This window comes from Sander vitreus, chromosome 2, assembly GCF_031162955.1.
Source record: "Sander vitreus isolate 19-12246 chromosome 2, sanVit1, whole genome shotgun sequence".
Lineage (NCBI taxonomy): Eukaryota > Metazoa > Chordata > Actinopteri > Perciformes > Percidae > Sander > Sander vitreus.
Window position 1 is genome coordinate 26,456,793 of NC_135856.1, and position 16,110 is coordinate 26,472,902.

Genomic DNA, 16,110 nt, shown 5'->3' on the forward strand with positions numbered 1-16,110 from the left:
TGGCATTTCTGTAAACCAATCACAATCGACATGGGCGCCGGACAGAGCCACTGTGCCGCTGCAAAATAGCCTTGGGAAGGAACTTGTTTTGGTGAAACGTGTATGTTCAAAAGTTGTTTTAGTCGTGCAACAGAAAACTCAGATTGGACAGATAGTCTAGCTGGCTGGATTTACCCTGCAGAGGACCATAGTCCTCATAAATCGACCGGAGTTTAAAATTCCAACACAAAGAAAGCGGAAGGTGACGGACATCTGGCCAAAAAGAGTGACATCCGGCGAAATTTCCGGTGGCAACGTAGCAATCCCGGAAGTGGAAGATCGTGGATATAGACTAGGACCTGGTGACTGTTTGTGTGTGATAGAATAGAAAGGGAGGGAGACGAAGCTGCATTAAGCTCTCTAGTATCTCATGTACTCTATATATATATATATATATATATATATATATATATATATATATATATATAGATATATATAGATATATATATAGATATAGATATATATATAGTACATGTCAAACAAAAGTTTATAGGTATTTGAGTGTAGTATTGGGTGTGTAATTGGAGTGAGTGAAACTATGGTGACAGAGGATTCAATTCATTGTGACTTCCCTCTACAGATAAAGAAAACACCTGAGCAACTTTCTGCTACGTGAGTTCTACTAGGATTGTACTTGTGTGACAGCTACAGTAAGCCCCTGCCTGGTGTAGAGGTGATCATTGTATTTACCTAATCAAAGGCTCTTAGAGCTCTGCACTGCAGGTCTGATCGGTCAAATAGTTTGGACTTGAACTAAACTTAAAGTGCAAATAAAGCCTAAACATCCTTGAAAAAACGGGACATCATTCTGAAAAAGACCCTTAAGAACTCGATTTTTTTCTGCTCAAGTGATTTTAATTCCACATTTTGAAGAAGAGTGGTCAATGTACGCTACTTGTTTGCAAAGACTACACATTATTTTTAAGCCCTTGCAGAGTTTTTGTTATTGTTTCCATTTCTGACTGAAACCATGTTTTTGGATGAGCTCTACTTTCTTTTTCAAGAATGCCCTGTCCACACTCAAAGCAGTTACTCTCCTATTCATACCTGGAAGCTGCTATAGTACCATCGCAGTCTGATTTGTTGGCCACTGAGTAGCTCAACTGGAGCACGTGTGGCTTAAAGGCCGTGCTCAAGTGCACCTTAGCCATGGTAATGACGGAGGAGCAAGTGCTGCTCCTTGACTTTACACACTCTGATTTATCAGATCAGTCACTTACTCTTTGTCACTCTCTAATTCCTCGTTCATTTTTTCTACGGATTTTATTAAAAATGATCAAACCACACACAAAGAACAAAACAAAACATTTTCAGTGGCAAGTCTCTCTTATGTTGCAGCACAAGACCTGCAAACAGTATGTATGATAGAAAACACAAGTGTTGAACTTGACTGGGGATGGCTCACTCTGGACAAACACCACACATCTACATGGGCATCTAACTCACTAACCGTAAACAAACCAGCCAACACTTCTTATGAAGACAAATATTAAATTTAGCTTTTAACAATAACAAACTTGTCCTTTCCAGTGGGGCTGAACGATTTGGGGAAAAAAATCTAATTGCTACGTATTGCACCTTCTGCGATCATGTTAAATAAAGTAATACAAATTAAATAAAAGATCGACTGAAAAAAAAGGATATTTCTGTAATGGATCTCTTTTATTCCAGCATTTATCTTATGAAAAAACAGTAAATATATTAATGAAAAGTGGAATAAAAATGTTAAATCAAACATTCAACTTAATATTTCACATTCGATTAATCGTGGTCTTCCCGATTAGCTGATCGCATTATTTCAAATCGCGATTTTGATTTGAAAACGATTAATCCCTACTTTCCAGGGATAATGATGTTTGTGATTCTGCTGATGATTGTGATTATAACATGTTTTTCTCTTAACTTCCAGCTGCATTCTGGGGCGACATCGCTTTAGATGAGGAGGACCTGCGAATGTTCCAGATTGACCGGACGATAGACCTCACACAGCACACACACATGCACACACCCTCCCGGCAGGGACACACATCTGGTAAGTGGACTCACTGAGTAATCATTATGTAATGCTCTCTCTCTCATGTTTCCTCTGAAACTCTCTCTCTTTCATTAACCTTCAGCTGCAGAGTAAAGCAGCTTCAATAGAAAGGAGGTAGACAGGGGCCACCTTAGGATATCAGCATTTATTGTGCATTGTTCGGGTTTTGATTCTTGGCTCTTGTGTGTGTCAGGTGGCCTGGAGGAACATGACATTTCTAATAAGAGAGGATCTTTATATCTACTGCTGGAGAGAATACGCAGGTTTGGCTTCGGTAAGAACCCTTAACTTTATTAGTCACTTTAATGATGGTGATCTTTCATGTTTTAGCCAATAAACTACAAATTATGTGTCCTTTAGCTTACTGCAGACATACCATAATGGCATCCTAAATCTTCGTTTATTTCCATACAGTACGTAAACCAACTTTTCTGCAGAGATTTGAAGCTTTGATTAGACTTCTAAAACCCAATTGTCTGAGCAACATTGAGTGCACTACCAAGAAGAATTTTTGGTTGCCGCTTGCCTACTGTAACGATGCAAGTTGACAAAAAAGGCTGATGAAGTGTTCACTGTGATAGATGACAATCTCAAACAAGTTTGAAGTGCATGTTGATTTTCAAGTCAGTGAAATGAGTAAAGCGCTTTGCTTGGATCAGTATCGCACAGAAAGTTGTTTCTTCTGCATTTCGGCTGCAATTAAAGATGGAGGACAGATACATATTTTTGAATGTACCAATACAATAAAATAATAATAATAATAATAATAATAATAATAATAATAATAATAATAATAATAATTGGAGACCAAACAAAAAAAAACATTTGGTGGATGAAATATCAGCCTTTAAATTTAGCTAATAAGTTTATTGCAAATGGCAGTTTGAGCCACTTTTGTGATCTAACTACAGCTATTGTAACAATATTCCCATTATAGCCAGTAGGTCTTTGCAAGAAGTCATTTTGGTTCATAATAACATCATCATATAATCCCCATTTTTTAGAGTTAAACCCTCCCAGACCTTCCCCCTCAAGAATCCTGCACAAAGCAAAGTGGCTTGCTTGTTTTTCCACTATAATGTAAATGCAGCTTAAATCATACAAACCACTGGTCCTTGTAGGCTTCATTGAATGGAGAATGTCCATTTTCACTGTGATTTTTGAGTATTGAGAAAGTCAGGCCCCTCTGAACACAATCAGACCCTGATAAAGTTTCATAATGAAGCTGTGTTCAATACTCAAAGTGTTGCTAGACCTTTGACAGTTCAAGACTGCTTTCTTTCTTTATGCTCTTTGCAAGTACGTTAAGTTGTACTCTACTTAAGCCCAGTCAAATCCAGAACTACAAAATGTTTGAGGTACCTTTTTTTAGCCAGCTCAACTCATTCAGTAAACATTATAAACTTCTTAAAATTAAGAACAGTATATTGCACAGCTAGAGCTATATCTGTCTTGAGTTTTATTACCTTCTGATCTGAGAATAAACTCTGAAAGGTCATGTATAATGAGTGATTCAATAATCTCAGAACACATTTATGATTTACTGAGATTCATAATAATAGACCAGTAATTTATTTTGTTTGAACACACATAGTAACAACTTAGACTTGACTGTTGTTTCTCTCTCCTCGCTCGGTTAGACTATCCCCCCAAGAACTCCAGCAAGGGAGCTGCCAATCCCAAGTGCCAAACTGGGAAAGGTGGGAAGACTGGGAACGTCGTGAAGAGCCGTATTCCTCGAGCGGCTACATCCCGAGCTGAGAGGATATGGCCTGGAGGAGTCATTCCCTATGTCATAGGAGGAAACTTCACTGGTAAGCAACTCTACTGGACTGCTGCCCGTACGGCTCAACAGTAAAATACACAGCGACATGTGATTGTGTAAAAGAAGGATGTGAAATGTGTGTGTTTCAGGTAGTCAGAGGGCCATGTTTAAGCAGGCCATGCGTCACTGGGAGAAACAGACGTGTGTAACTTTCATTGAGAAGACAGATGAGGAAAGCTACATTGTGTTCACCTACAGACCCTGCGGGTGAGTTTGGTGGATCTCTTTGTGTAAGTGTGTGTGTGTGTGTGTGTGTGTGTGTGTGTGTGTGTGTGTGTGTGTGTGTGTATACCTAGAGTTCAGTAGTGACCTTGTCACAGCGAGAGACGATACGGTCACTTAACAATGGCTCCACTTTCCTTCCTGTCCTGCTGCTGTTTTCCCATCCCACCAATCACGCAGCTTACTCGAAGTTTTTTGTATGTTTGTGCAGTTTTTTTGTTCATACGCTGCAGAAGTGCATTGTTCTGTCGAGTGGCAGCATGGTGGGGTCATAGTGTGTTTGTACAGTGGTGGCACTTCACTTGTAAAGCTGAAATCAGGACATGTGGGTTTGTCTCCTGTGCAGATGGTTGAAAGAGTAAGACGTAGAATATTGAAATGATATGTTGATGAGTTGATCAGCAGAAAATTAACCAACAGCAATTATGATAATTGACTAATTAAAGTAATTTATCAAGCAAAAACAAATAGCCGCTGGTCCCAGCTTATTAAATAAAAGGGATGTGCTGCTTTTTCTATTACTCTGAATTAAAAACCTTTGAGTTCTTGACTGTTAGTTTTACAAAAGAACCAATTTGAAGACATAACATGTCATGTCATGTGTTCTGGTTGCATAATTTTAAGCAAATGTCTTTTTGCATTTAGCAGCATTCAGACTAATTACTAATGACTATAAATAACATCACTGGTGTCAAACCTCTGTGCTGTCTTGGTATTTTGGTATCAATATGGAAACTCAAATATTGTATTGTATCGTCACTAGTACAATACCCAGAGCTAAAATGTAGTAGGTAGGACTTTACTGGACTGAACAATAATAGTAAGGCAAATAATAGTCTGCGCGCTGTTTCTTTGCTCTCTAAATAATATTTGATGCCCGATGAAGATCTTGACAATCAACATTATGCACTGTTTCAGTGACTCATAATGTTTTGTCAGAAAAAAGAAACTGCGGATGTTTTCCTTAATATTTCCTATTTGGTCCAGCACTTTCTTTGAGTGTGCGTACTTCTCTGTTTTAATTAAATTATAGTTACACAAGTAGTACTAAAATAGTTCATTTTAAAATAATTTTCCATCCATCTTCGTCCGCTTATCCGGGGTCGGGTCGCGGGGGTAGCAGCTCCAGCAGTGGACCCCAAACTTCCCTTTCCCGAGCCACATTAACCAGCTCCGACTGGGGGATCCCGAGGCGTTCCCAGGCCAGGTTGGAGATATAATCCCTCCACCTAGTCCTGGGTCTTCCCCGGGGCCTCCTCCCAGCTGGATGTGCCTGGAACACCTCCCTAGGGAGGCGCCCAGGGGGCATCCTTACCAGATGCCCGAACCACCTCAACTGGCTCCTTTCGACGCGAAGGAGCAGCGGCTCTACTCCGAGCTCCTCACGGATAACCGAGCTTCACACCCTATCTCTAAGGGAGACGCCAGCTACCCTCCTGAGGAAACCCATTTCGGCCGCTTGTACCCTGGATCTTGTTCTTTCGGTCATGACCCAGCCTTCATGACCATAGGTGAGGGTAGGAACAAAAACTGACGGGTAGATTGAGAGCTTTGCCTTCTGGCTCAGCTCTCTTTTCATCACAACGGTGCGATAAATTGAATGTAATACCGCACCCGCTGTGCCGATTCTCCGACCAATCTCCCGCTCCATTGTCCCCTCACTCGCGAACAAGACCCCAAGGTGCTTGAACTCCTTCACTTGGGGTAAGGACTCATTCCCTACCTGGAGAAGGCACTCCATCAGTTTCCTGCTGAGAACCATGGCCTCCGATTTAGAGGTGCTGATCCTCGTCCCAGCCGCTTCACACTCGGCTGCAAACCGATCCAGTGAGTGCTGAAGGTCACAGGCCGATGATGCCATCAGGACCACATCATCTGCAAAAAGCAGCGATGAGATCCCCAGCCCACTGAACTGCAACCACTCTCCACCCCGACTACGCCTCGATATCCTGTCCATAAATACTACAAACAGGCGTGTAGTATTATTCTCCTTAGGCACCGTCCCAGACTTCCACGCAATGTTGAAGAGGCGTGTCAACCAAGACAACCCCTCCACACCCAGAGCCTTAAGCATTTCTGGATGGATCTCATCAAATCCTGGGGCTTTGCCACTGTGGAGTTGTTTAACTACCTCAGCAACCTCCACCAGGGAAATTGACGACAATCCCCCATCATCCTCCATCTCTGCCTCTACCATAGAGGGCGTATTAGTCGGATTTAGGAGTTTCTCAAAGTGCTCCTTCCACCGCCCTATTACCTCCTCAGTTGAGGTCAACAGCGTCCCATCCTTACTGTACACAGCTTGGATGGTTCCCCGCTTCCCCCTCCTGAGGTGGTGAACGGTTTTCCAGAAGCACCTTGGTGCCGACCGAAAGTCCTTCTCCATGTCTTCTCCGAACTTCTCCCACACCCGCTGCTTTGCCTCTTTCATGGTAGAGGCTGCAGCCCTTCGGTACCTTGCAACTGCCTCCGGAGTCCTCTGGGATAACATATCCCGGAAAGACTCCTTCTTCAGTCAGATGGCTTCCCTGACCATCGGTGTCCACCACGGTGTTCGTGGGTTACCGCCCCTTGAGGCACCTAAGACCCTAAGACCACAGCTCCTCACCGCAGCTTCAGCAATGGAAACTTTGAACATTGTCCACTTGGGTTCAATGCCCCCAGCCTCCACAGGGATGCACGAAAAGCTCCGCCGGAGGTGTGAGTTGAAAGTCTGTCGGACAGGGGCCTCCTCCAGACGTTCCCAATTTACCCGCACTACCCGTTTGGGTTTACCAGGTCTGTCCAGAGTCTTCCCCCACCCCCTGACCCAACTCACCACCAGATGGTGATCGGTTGACAGCTCCGCCCCTCTCTTCACCCGAGTGTCCAAAACATACGGCCTCAGATCAGATGAAACGATTATAAAATCGATCATTGACCTTTGGCCTAGGGTGCTCTGGTACCAAGTACACTTATGAGCATCCCTATGTTCGAACATGGTGTTCGTTATAGACAATCCATGACTAGCACAGAAGTCCAACAACAAACAACCACTCTGGTTTAGATCAGGGAGGCCGTTCCTCCCAATCACGCCTCTCCATGTGTCTCCATCATTGCCCACGTGCGCGTTGAAGTCCCCCAGCAGAACTATGGAGTCCCCAACTGGAGCCCCATGCAGGACTCCACTCAAGGTCTCCAAGAAGGCCGAATACTCCGAACTCTTGTTTGGTGCATATGCACAAACAACGGTCAGAGTTTTCCCCCCCACAACCCGCAGGCGTAGGGAGGCGACCCTCTCGTCCACCGGGTTAAACTCCAACGTAGCGGCACTCAGCCGGGGGCTTGTGAGTATCCCCACACCCGCCCGGCGCCTCACACCCTGGGCAACTCCGGAGAAGAAAAGAGTCCAACCCCTATCCAGGAGTATGGTTCCAGAACCAAGACTGTGCGTAGAGATAAGCCCCACCAGATCTAACCGGTAGCGCTCCACCTCCCGCACAAGTTCCGGCTCCTTCCCCCACAGAGAGGGGACATTCCACGTCCCCAGAGCCAGCGTCTGCTGCCCAGGTCTGGTCCGTCGAGGCCCCTGACCTTCACTGCCACCCATATGGCAGCGCACCCGACCCCAGCGGTTCCTCCCACAGGTGGTGGGCCCATGGGATGGAGAGATAGGTGCCACGTAGCTTTTTCGGGCTGTGCCCGACCGGGCTCCGTGGCAAACCCGGCCACCAGACGCTCGCTGACGAGCCCTCCATCTGGGCCTGGCTCCAGACGGGGGGCCCGGGCTTCCTCCGGGCAGGGTCACTCCATCTCTACCTCGGTCACTCATAGGGTTTTTGAACCATTCTTTGTCTGGCCCCTCACCTGAGACCACTTTGCCTTGGGAGACCCTACCAGGAGCACAACGCTCCAGACAACACAGCCCTCAGGTTCATAGGGACACACAAACTTCTCCACCACGATAAGGTGATGGTCCCCGGAGAGGTTTAAAATAATTTAGATTTTTTTAAATGTAAATGCCATTGAGATGAGTGAAGGATCTGTGTGTTAACTGATGATGCCAGTTTTCTCGTGCTCTGTGATTCGCTGGCTGCATCAGAAATTAGACACTTTAATCTGATGCATACATACCCTGCATCTTGGATGTTTGACAGAGACACAAAGAGACAAAGAGAAATGCTGAAGAATGAGTCATGTTTTATAATAGTACGATAGTACATTTGTGGCATCTGTTGGAAGCGCTACTAGCCATACTAGAGCTGCAAATGCTGGAAGAAAAGACTTTATCTACTCCAGTGACTCTGGATCCTTACCCTGCAATCAGCTCGCTGGATAACTTTAATCAGATTTTTTAGCCTGGCACGGACGTCTCGGCTAACCAGAAAAAAAAGAATGAGTGTGTGTGTTCTGTGAGCAGCGATGTGTGAATTCTCACAGCTTATTCCCATTGTGTTATGAAACTGTAGCGTTATCAGAGCGTTGTATGTTAATAAATACTGACGCTTTCCCTCTGGTCAATGTAATACAGTGTGTGTGTGTGTGTGTGTGTGTGTGTGTGTGTGTGTTCATACAGCACTGTTGATGCTTTTTTTCCACTGCCAAATGTGTAGTAAATATCATCCGCCTATCTCCCTGCTATCAACTTCCTACTAATCCTTATTAGGTGTTGTTCCTATGTGGGTCGTCGTGGCAACGGGCCCCAGGCTATCTCCATAGGCAAGAACTGTGACAAGTTTGGCATTGTGGTGCATGAACTGGGCCACGTCATTGGCTTCTGGCACGAGCACACGCGGCCTGACCGCGACGATCACGTGACCATCATCCGCGATAACATCCAACCAGGTGAGACTCAGTACCCACGATGCACCTGGGTCTCTGTTAGAATCATTCAGAGTTGTTTCCAGCTGAAGACAAGTGAGGACGTTTATGCACAACGTGTGTGTGTACGTTTTGAAATTCACACTCGTGTCCGGCCCTGTGTGAGTGTGAATGAGGCTTTTAATGACTGTGAAGTCACCTCGCCCCCCAGTCTCTTTTCCTCCTACACATTCCTCTGCACCACAACGCAATCTGACAGGTGTTAAACCAAATGACACAGCAGTGGATCCGACCTGACCTAAAGTTTTTATTTAGAAACATATCCGAGCTCTCCACTACTACTCTATGGACTTCAAGTGTTTTAATAAAAGCCCATATCCATGCAGACGTAATCATTTAAGTTATGCTTTGTGTGTTCAGTGTAAAGAATATATTTGTTTTGCGTTCATGGTAACACTCTGTCCTTGTTTATTTGTACGTGTGGTTCCCAGGCCAGGAGTATAACTTCCTCAAGATGGAGCCAGGGGAGGTCAACTCTCTCGGGGAGCCATATGATTTTGATAGCATCATGCACTACGCCAGGAACACCTTCTCACGGTAACCAGCGGCACATTCTCATCTCTCTTGACTTGTGTTGAATTTACAAAACAGATCACAAACACGATCTGCCAAAATAGATTTTTCTCAAGTTTATATCTGCTCTGTAATTTTGTGAAACAGTGACCTTGATGGTTTAAAAAAAAAAAATGTTGTTTTCTGCTGCTAGGAAAACCATGGCTTTATTGTTAACCTCCATTGCCTATTAAAATGTATCTGTTCACGGACAAATTAATCTATTAAAGTTTTATTCATGTTACGTTTGGTAAGTTTTATTCATGTCATTCTAATGAAATAGCTGCAATTTTCGCCACATAATTACTTAGATTCTGTTTGTGGTGGTAGCTGAACAGTTAGCAAGCAAGCAAGCAAGCTAACATTAGCCAGTAGCTAAATCTTTTATTTGATTGAGCATGATGTGGCGTAAATCTCTCTTTTTTCTTCCTGAAGAGGGATGTTCCTCGACACCATCCTTCCATCCAGAGATGAAAACGGGGTCCGGCCTGCTATCGGCCAGCGGACCAGGCTTAGTAAAGGAGACATTGCACAGGCAAGGAAGCTGTATAGATGTCCAGGTACTGATATATTTACTATTTACTAAGACCACTGTGTGTGTGTGTGTGTGTGTGTGTGTGTGTGTGTGTGTGTGTGTGTGTGTGTGTGTGTGTGTGTGTGTGCTGTCGTTCTAGCCAGCAAACAAAAGATGACCTCTGTTTATCTGCTCGTATCTTTGGCGTAAAAATGTTCCCACCCCTCCATTCCCAAAGGCACAGAGGTGAAGTTGAGTAATTTGTTTTTCCATGTCACGCTTCCTTCTCTGTTTTAGGGGTCACACAAGCATTACACACACTCTTCCCATCAGTTCTTGCGCACACTCATGCTGTTCGGGGCGTCCCTCTGGTCCCTGTTGCATGGTTCTTATATGATCTAGATCTGCTCTCACGCTGAGCTGTGCGGTAATGTCGCAATGGTTTACTATTGCAAATGCTGCCATCCCTTTTTTGGCCCACACACATGCTCACATCCCCAGGATAGGTTCGTGTTTGAGGTCATCATTTACGCACAATGGACTGTATCTGAGACAAAATGAACAAATATTTGTCACCATTCTGGTCTTGTTCTCATTCACTAAAGCTTCTGTTTTATAGTGTTTGACCATTTCTGTTCTGTTGTAATCCAATCCATCTGACAATATGCAAGTATGGAAGTTTTTTTATTTGTTAATATTAAGAACTCCACATATTATATTATATATCATATTCCAGTATATATGATATTCTACTAAATCCATTTTGATACTATTTTTTCAATTTGTGTGTCCAAGCTAGAAATAGAAAAAACCTTATAGGGTCATATTTGAGTGATACCATATTCACTGACAGATGAACAGAGCCCCAGGGCATTGTGGGGGAAAACAGCATGCATGATGGGATAGGAGGGGCACATTTGGCTAACCTCCTTTTTAGAGGGAGCGACAGCGTTAAACTCAGAATAAAGGATGGAGCAATATTGTCTGATCATTTTCCATGAATTCCCAACCAGCTGTAACAGTTTTCTTTTTTTGTCTTCATTGTGATAAATTTAAAGTCTGTCAATCTGGTTCACTTACAGTAAATTACTCTAATTCTCTAATTATTTCTGCGAAATGATGACGAGGCTTAATGACTGTGGTCGGACCTCACATGTATACTGATACACACAGGAATACAAACGCATACGACAGCCTCCAACATGCAAATCTAAAACAAGCCAAAGACAGCATTAAACACGAGTTTGTTTGGGAGGGTCATTTAATTCCTTTCATGTTTTCTGAATCATAATTGCACGTCTAACAGTTTCCATATGGACAGATCAGATATAGAATGAGGCTGTTGTTTTGACAAAATAGTCTGTAGTATATTTATTTTGGTAAATTGGCAGTAAAAGATTGAGAATAATATTAGCCATGAGAGCCATGTGTTTTTTAGTAATGTACCATTCATAATACCAGCAGTACTAACCACAAAAATCTAACTCCATCTGTGTGTGTGTGTGTGTGTGTGTGTGTGTGTGTGTGTGTGTGTGTGTGTGTGTGTTGCAGCATGCGGTGAGACACTCCAAGAGTCAACGGGCAACTTCTCGTCTCCTGGTTACCCCAACGGATATCCTTCGTACACACACTGTGTCTGGAGAATATCTGTTACACCCGGAGAAAAGGTACACACACACACACACACAGTAGCAGCCTGAATGTGCATGCTCTAACAATAAGAGACTGCTGACAGAATGACTGTATATTGATTATATCCTCACACTACAGGTACCACCCTCTTTCTCTTTTCCACCGGTGAAGGTGGAGGTATTAATTTCCAAATAGGTGTATTAGTCGCATGCTTTAACATAACCACCGCAGTTATAAAGTAGCTGTAACCCGCTACTGACGACATGCTTGATTCCGCAGAGCCCTGAAGCCCAGCCAACACAGCATTTTGCTTTTGTTATTCAGAGTTTATTAATATTGAACATATTGCGTTTCCAAATTGCACCAAATTCGACATTGCACATTCTTGGGTTCCCAGCAATACACACGTCAAGTGTGAAGTAGATCGGATGAAAGTTCTCGGGAATATGCAAGGACACACAAATGGCTCTCCAATGATAGTAGAAGAATAGAATAGCATTATCAATATTTACTTTTGCTCCTCCAGATTGTTCTTAACTTCACCACCATGGATCTGTATAAAAGCAGTCTGTGTTGGTACGACTACATTGAGGTTCGGGATGGATACTGGAGGAAAGCTCCACTGCTCGGTAAGACCAAGGGACAGTCAGCCAGAGGGGCACTGGTAACCCTTTAATAAACTGGCTTTATTTATTTGATTGTTCCTTCATTAGCTTTTTAATTCTGCTCAAATCACACACTGAAATCCCCTCAGAAGATTAAGACGTCATGATCAGGGTGACAATAGCACTATATCAAAATAATTTATGTTCGGGTTGTTATGATTGTTTATCACAGCACATTTCATAGGCTATATTTTATCAACAATCATTGGACAACACAAGTTATGATTCTTACAGAATTTGATTTGATGTGTGTGTTTTTAACAGGCAGGTTTTGTGGAGATAAAGTTCCTGACGTCTTGATCTCCACTGACAGCAGGATGTGGATTGAGTTCCGCAGCAGCAGCAATTGGGTGGGAAAAGGCTTCGCTGCCATTTATGAAGGTACACACAACTATTCAAATAAATATGTATTAATACAGATTGTAAACTGCATGATGATAAAAGGGCTGGTTTCAAATTTGATAAGTGACTCTGACTGCAAAATTCATACATACATACACATTTCAGGTGTTGTTGGTCAGTGCAGTGAATGCTAATCTGTCCTGTCTGTCTGTGTTTCTCTGTCTCTCCTGTGCAGCGATCTGTGGAGGGGAAATCACCAAGGACTCAGGACAGATTCAGTCTCCCAACTATCCTGATGACTACAGACCCTCAAAAGAGTGTGTGTGGAGGATCACTGTGTCTGAGGGATACAACGTCGGGCTCAGCTTCCAGGCCTTCGAGGTGAGTCACTCCGTGTGTGTGTTTGTGTGTGTGTGTGTGTGTGTGTGTGTGTGTGTGTGTGTGCGTGCGTGCGTGCGTGCGTGCATGGAATGTCTGGGTCAAATTTCATGCTCGTATAGCTGCTAGGAAGTTAATAATGTTAGTGGTGCGTGTGTGTGTGTGTGTGTATGTGTGTGTGTATGTGTGTTCTTGTTTAACTATATTCGCGGGGTCCAAAAAACGGGAATACAGTATACTTGTGGGGTCCCGACAGCTTTGTGGGGCCAAAATGCTGGACCTCACAACTTTAAAGGGCTGTTTGAGGGTTAAGACTTGGTTTTAGGATTAGGGTTAGAATTGGGTTATGGTTAGGGTGAGGGTAAGGGTTAAGGTTAGGCATTTAGTTGTGATGGTTAAGGTTAAGGTAAGGGGCGAGGGAATGCATTATGTCAATGACGGGTCCCCACAAAGATGTGTGTGTGTGTGTGTGTGTGTGTGTGTGTGTGTGTGTGTGTGTGTGTGCATAGACACAGAGCAGTTGATGATTCATTTAGTGCTGTTAAAATGTCAGTGAGCTAAATCTCAATCCCTCCTCGACCTCATTTCACTCTTGTAAGTTTAAAGTTCTCTGTTACACAGGAGTGAGGATCAACCTCATTTAAAATCAATCCAGTCTCAGACACTTCTGTTGGTTAAAACTACACAAATTAGATCTGGCTTGTAAAAAGATGACATTTTCCTGAATACAGTAGGATTTGCTGAGATATTTGATGGTGACAGGATAGATGTTGATATTCACAGCAGTGCTGTGTATCTCCCTCTGGGTGTGTCTGTGTGAACATGCATGAATTTTTTTTGTAGATTGAGAGGCACGACAGCTGTGCTTACGACTACCTGGAGGTCCGAGATGGCCCTCTGGAGACGAGCCCTCTGATTGGTCGATTCTGTGGCTACGACAAACCTGAGGACGTGCGCTCCACCTCACACACACTGTGGATGAAGTTTGTCTCAGACGGAACGGTTAACAAGGCTGGCTTTGCTGCTAACTTTTTCAAAGGTGTGTGTGTGTGTGTGTGTGTGTGTGTGTGTGTGTGTGTGTGTGTGTGTGTGTGTGTCAGTTGATTATGTTTCCTTACATGGCTTCATAACCAAAGCCTTCCTTATGTGTGTGAAAATAAATGTGCACTGACGTGTGTGTTTTTCAGAGGAGGATGAGTGTGCCAAGCCAGACAATGGTGGTTGTGAACAGAGGTGTGTTAACACTCTCGGCAGCTTCAAGTGTGCCTGTGACCCGGGCTACGAACTGGCTCCTGACAAGAAGAGCTGTGAAGGTAACTGTGTGTGTGCTGAATTCATGTTTGTATGTGCATTCCTTTGTATGCCGCTGTGTGTTTCTGTAGGATATGAGTCTAACTCTTCAGTAAAAAAACATCCGAGCAGCCTCCATCAACAGGAAAAAACATCTTTCTGACACATAGCCACATGCCTCCGCTGCTCCATAACACAAATGCAGTGAAGGTCCTTTAATTCCACGAAATAGATTAACTACCCGTAATGACCCACATACTGAAACAACTGAACAAACCACTTTTGAGGCAGAGAGAGAAAAAGCTATGCTGGTAAAATATCCAAATTGTGGTTTTGCTGTATTTCTTTGAAGAGCAGTAGTTACTTTGGCATCCCCAGTGAATTCATGTGTGGGAAAATCATGTAGAAAGTGGCTGTAAAAAAAATAAAAATAAATATATATATATAGCACTGTGGCCTCACAGCAAGAAGGTTCTGGGTTTGAATCCAGGTTGTTCCGGGCCTTTCTGTGTGGAGTTTGTATGTTCTCCTCATGTTTGCGTGGGTTTCCTCCGGGTGCTCTAGTTTCCCCCACCATCAAAAAACATGTACTAGGTTCTCCAGTCAGTGCCCTTGATCAAGGTACTGGCTTAGATCTGGAGTCGGTCCCTGAGTGCTGTAAATGACTGCTCCCTTGAGGAGCTAAATGCAGAGAGTGAATTTGGCTATGTGTATGTGACAGTAAAGTACCTTTACCTTTAATTCTTCTTTGTGGCTCGTAAAACATGTAAAGTAAACATATATATAATTTCCTAGGTGTGTGACGTGTGTATGTGTGTGTGTCTGAATTGTTTGTGTGTTTCCAGCGGCATGTGGCGGTCTCCTCTCTAAGTTAAACGGGACCATCAGCACTCCTGGTTGGCCTAAAGAGTATCCGCCCAACAAGAACTGTGTGTGGCAGGTGGTCGCTCCCAATCAGTACCGCATCTCCATGCAGTTTGAGGCCTTCGAGCTGGAGGGTAATGAGGTTAGTGTGTGTGTGTGTGTGTGTGTCAATTATACGGAGATGCTAAGCATAGTAGCCGCCTTGTGGATGCGTGTTACAAGAGCCTTATTATTTGTGTGTTTAGGTGTGTAAATACGATTACGTGGAGGTGCGCAGCGGCCTTTCGTCCGACTCAAAGCTGCATGGTAAATACTGTGGCACCGAGGTCCCTGAGGTCATCACCTCTCAATATAACAACATGAGAATTGAGTTCAAGTCTGACAACACTGTCTCCAAGAAAGGCTTCAAGGCTCACTTCTTCTCAGGTAAGACATGAGTGTTACACCTGTGTGTGTGTGTGTGTGTGTGTGTGTGTGTGTGTGTGTGTGTGTGTGTGTGTGTGTGTGTGTGTGTGTGTGTGTGTGTGTGTGTGTGTGTGTGTGTGTGTGTGTGTGTGTGTGTGTGTGTGTTTTCAGTGGGTGGGCAGAGCATTGTATTCTGTTTGGAACATACGGATGGACAATGGAGAAGTTAATTATGCTGCAGTAGCATTATGAGAAGCTTCTAGTGTGGATATTTTGATACTTTAATTTCAGCCTGAAATTGGCAAACTGGAATTCATTGTAATGATATAAAATGTGAAAGCTCACCTGGTTTTTCACCTGCAGACTATTTCCATCCCTATAACAACATTGATATTGGATGAACCTGCAACTGCCCCCAAAATTGTTTTTGAATGGAGCGCAAAACCAGGGTCATTACCTGTCACCCCCCACCACTACCTCCATACCT

The 16,110-nt window shown here is 43.7% G+C and overlaps 1 protein-coding gene across 1 annotated transcript in view; it reads left to right on the forward strand.

Moving 5' to 3' along the window:
• The window catches only part of tll1 (tolloid-like 1), a 51,113-nt gene that overhangs the window by 17,455 nt on the left and 17,548 nt on the right, over window positions 1–16,110 (forward strand). Inside the window, exons 2-16 of the mRNA XM_078263179.1 lie at window positions 1,949–2,071; window positions 2,268–2,348; window positions 3,715–3,888; window positions 3,989–4,106; window positions 8,767–8,945; window positions 9,413–9,518; window positions 9,969–10,093; window positions 11,599–11,714; window positions 12,206–12,308; window positions 12,609–12,725; window positions 12,922–13,067; window positions 13,908–14,103; window positions 14,252–14,377; window positions 15,200–15,360; window positions 15,464–15,644. Coding sequence (XP_078119305.1) covers window positions 1,949–2,071; window positions 2,268–2,348; window positions 3,715–3,888; window positions 3,989–4,106; window positions 8,767–8,945; window positions 9,413–9,518; window positions 9,969–10,093; window positions 11,599–11,714; window positions 12,206–12,308; window positions 12,609–12,725; window positions 12,922–13,067; window positions 13,908–14,103; window positions 14,252–14,377; window positions 15,200–15,360; window positions 15,464–15,644 — 2,052 coding nt within the window. The remainder of the gene's footprint in view (window positions 1–1,948; window positions 2,072–2,267; window positions 2,349–3,714; window positions 3,889–3,988; window positions 4,107–8,766; window positions 8,946–9,412; window positions 9,519–9,968; window positions 10,094–11,598; window positions 11,715–12,205; window positions 12,309–12,608; window positions 12,726–12,921; window positions 13,068–13,907; window positions 14,104–14,251; window positions 14,378–15,199; window positions 15,361–15,463; window positions 15,645–16,110) is intronic.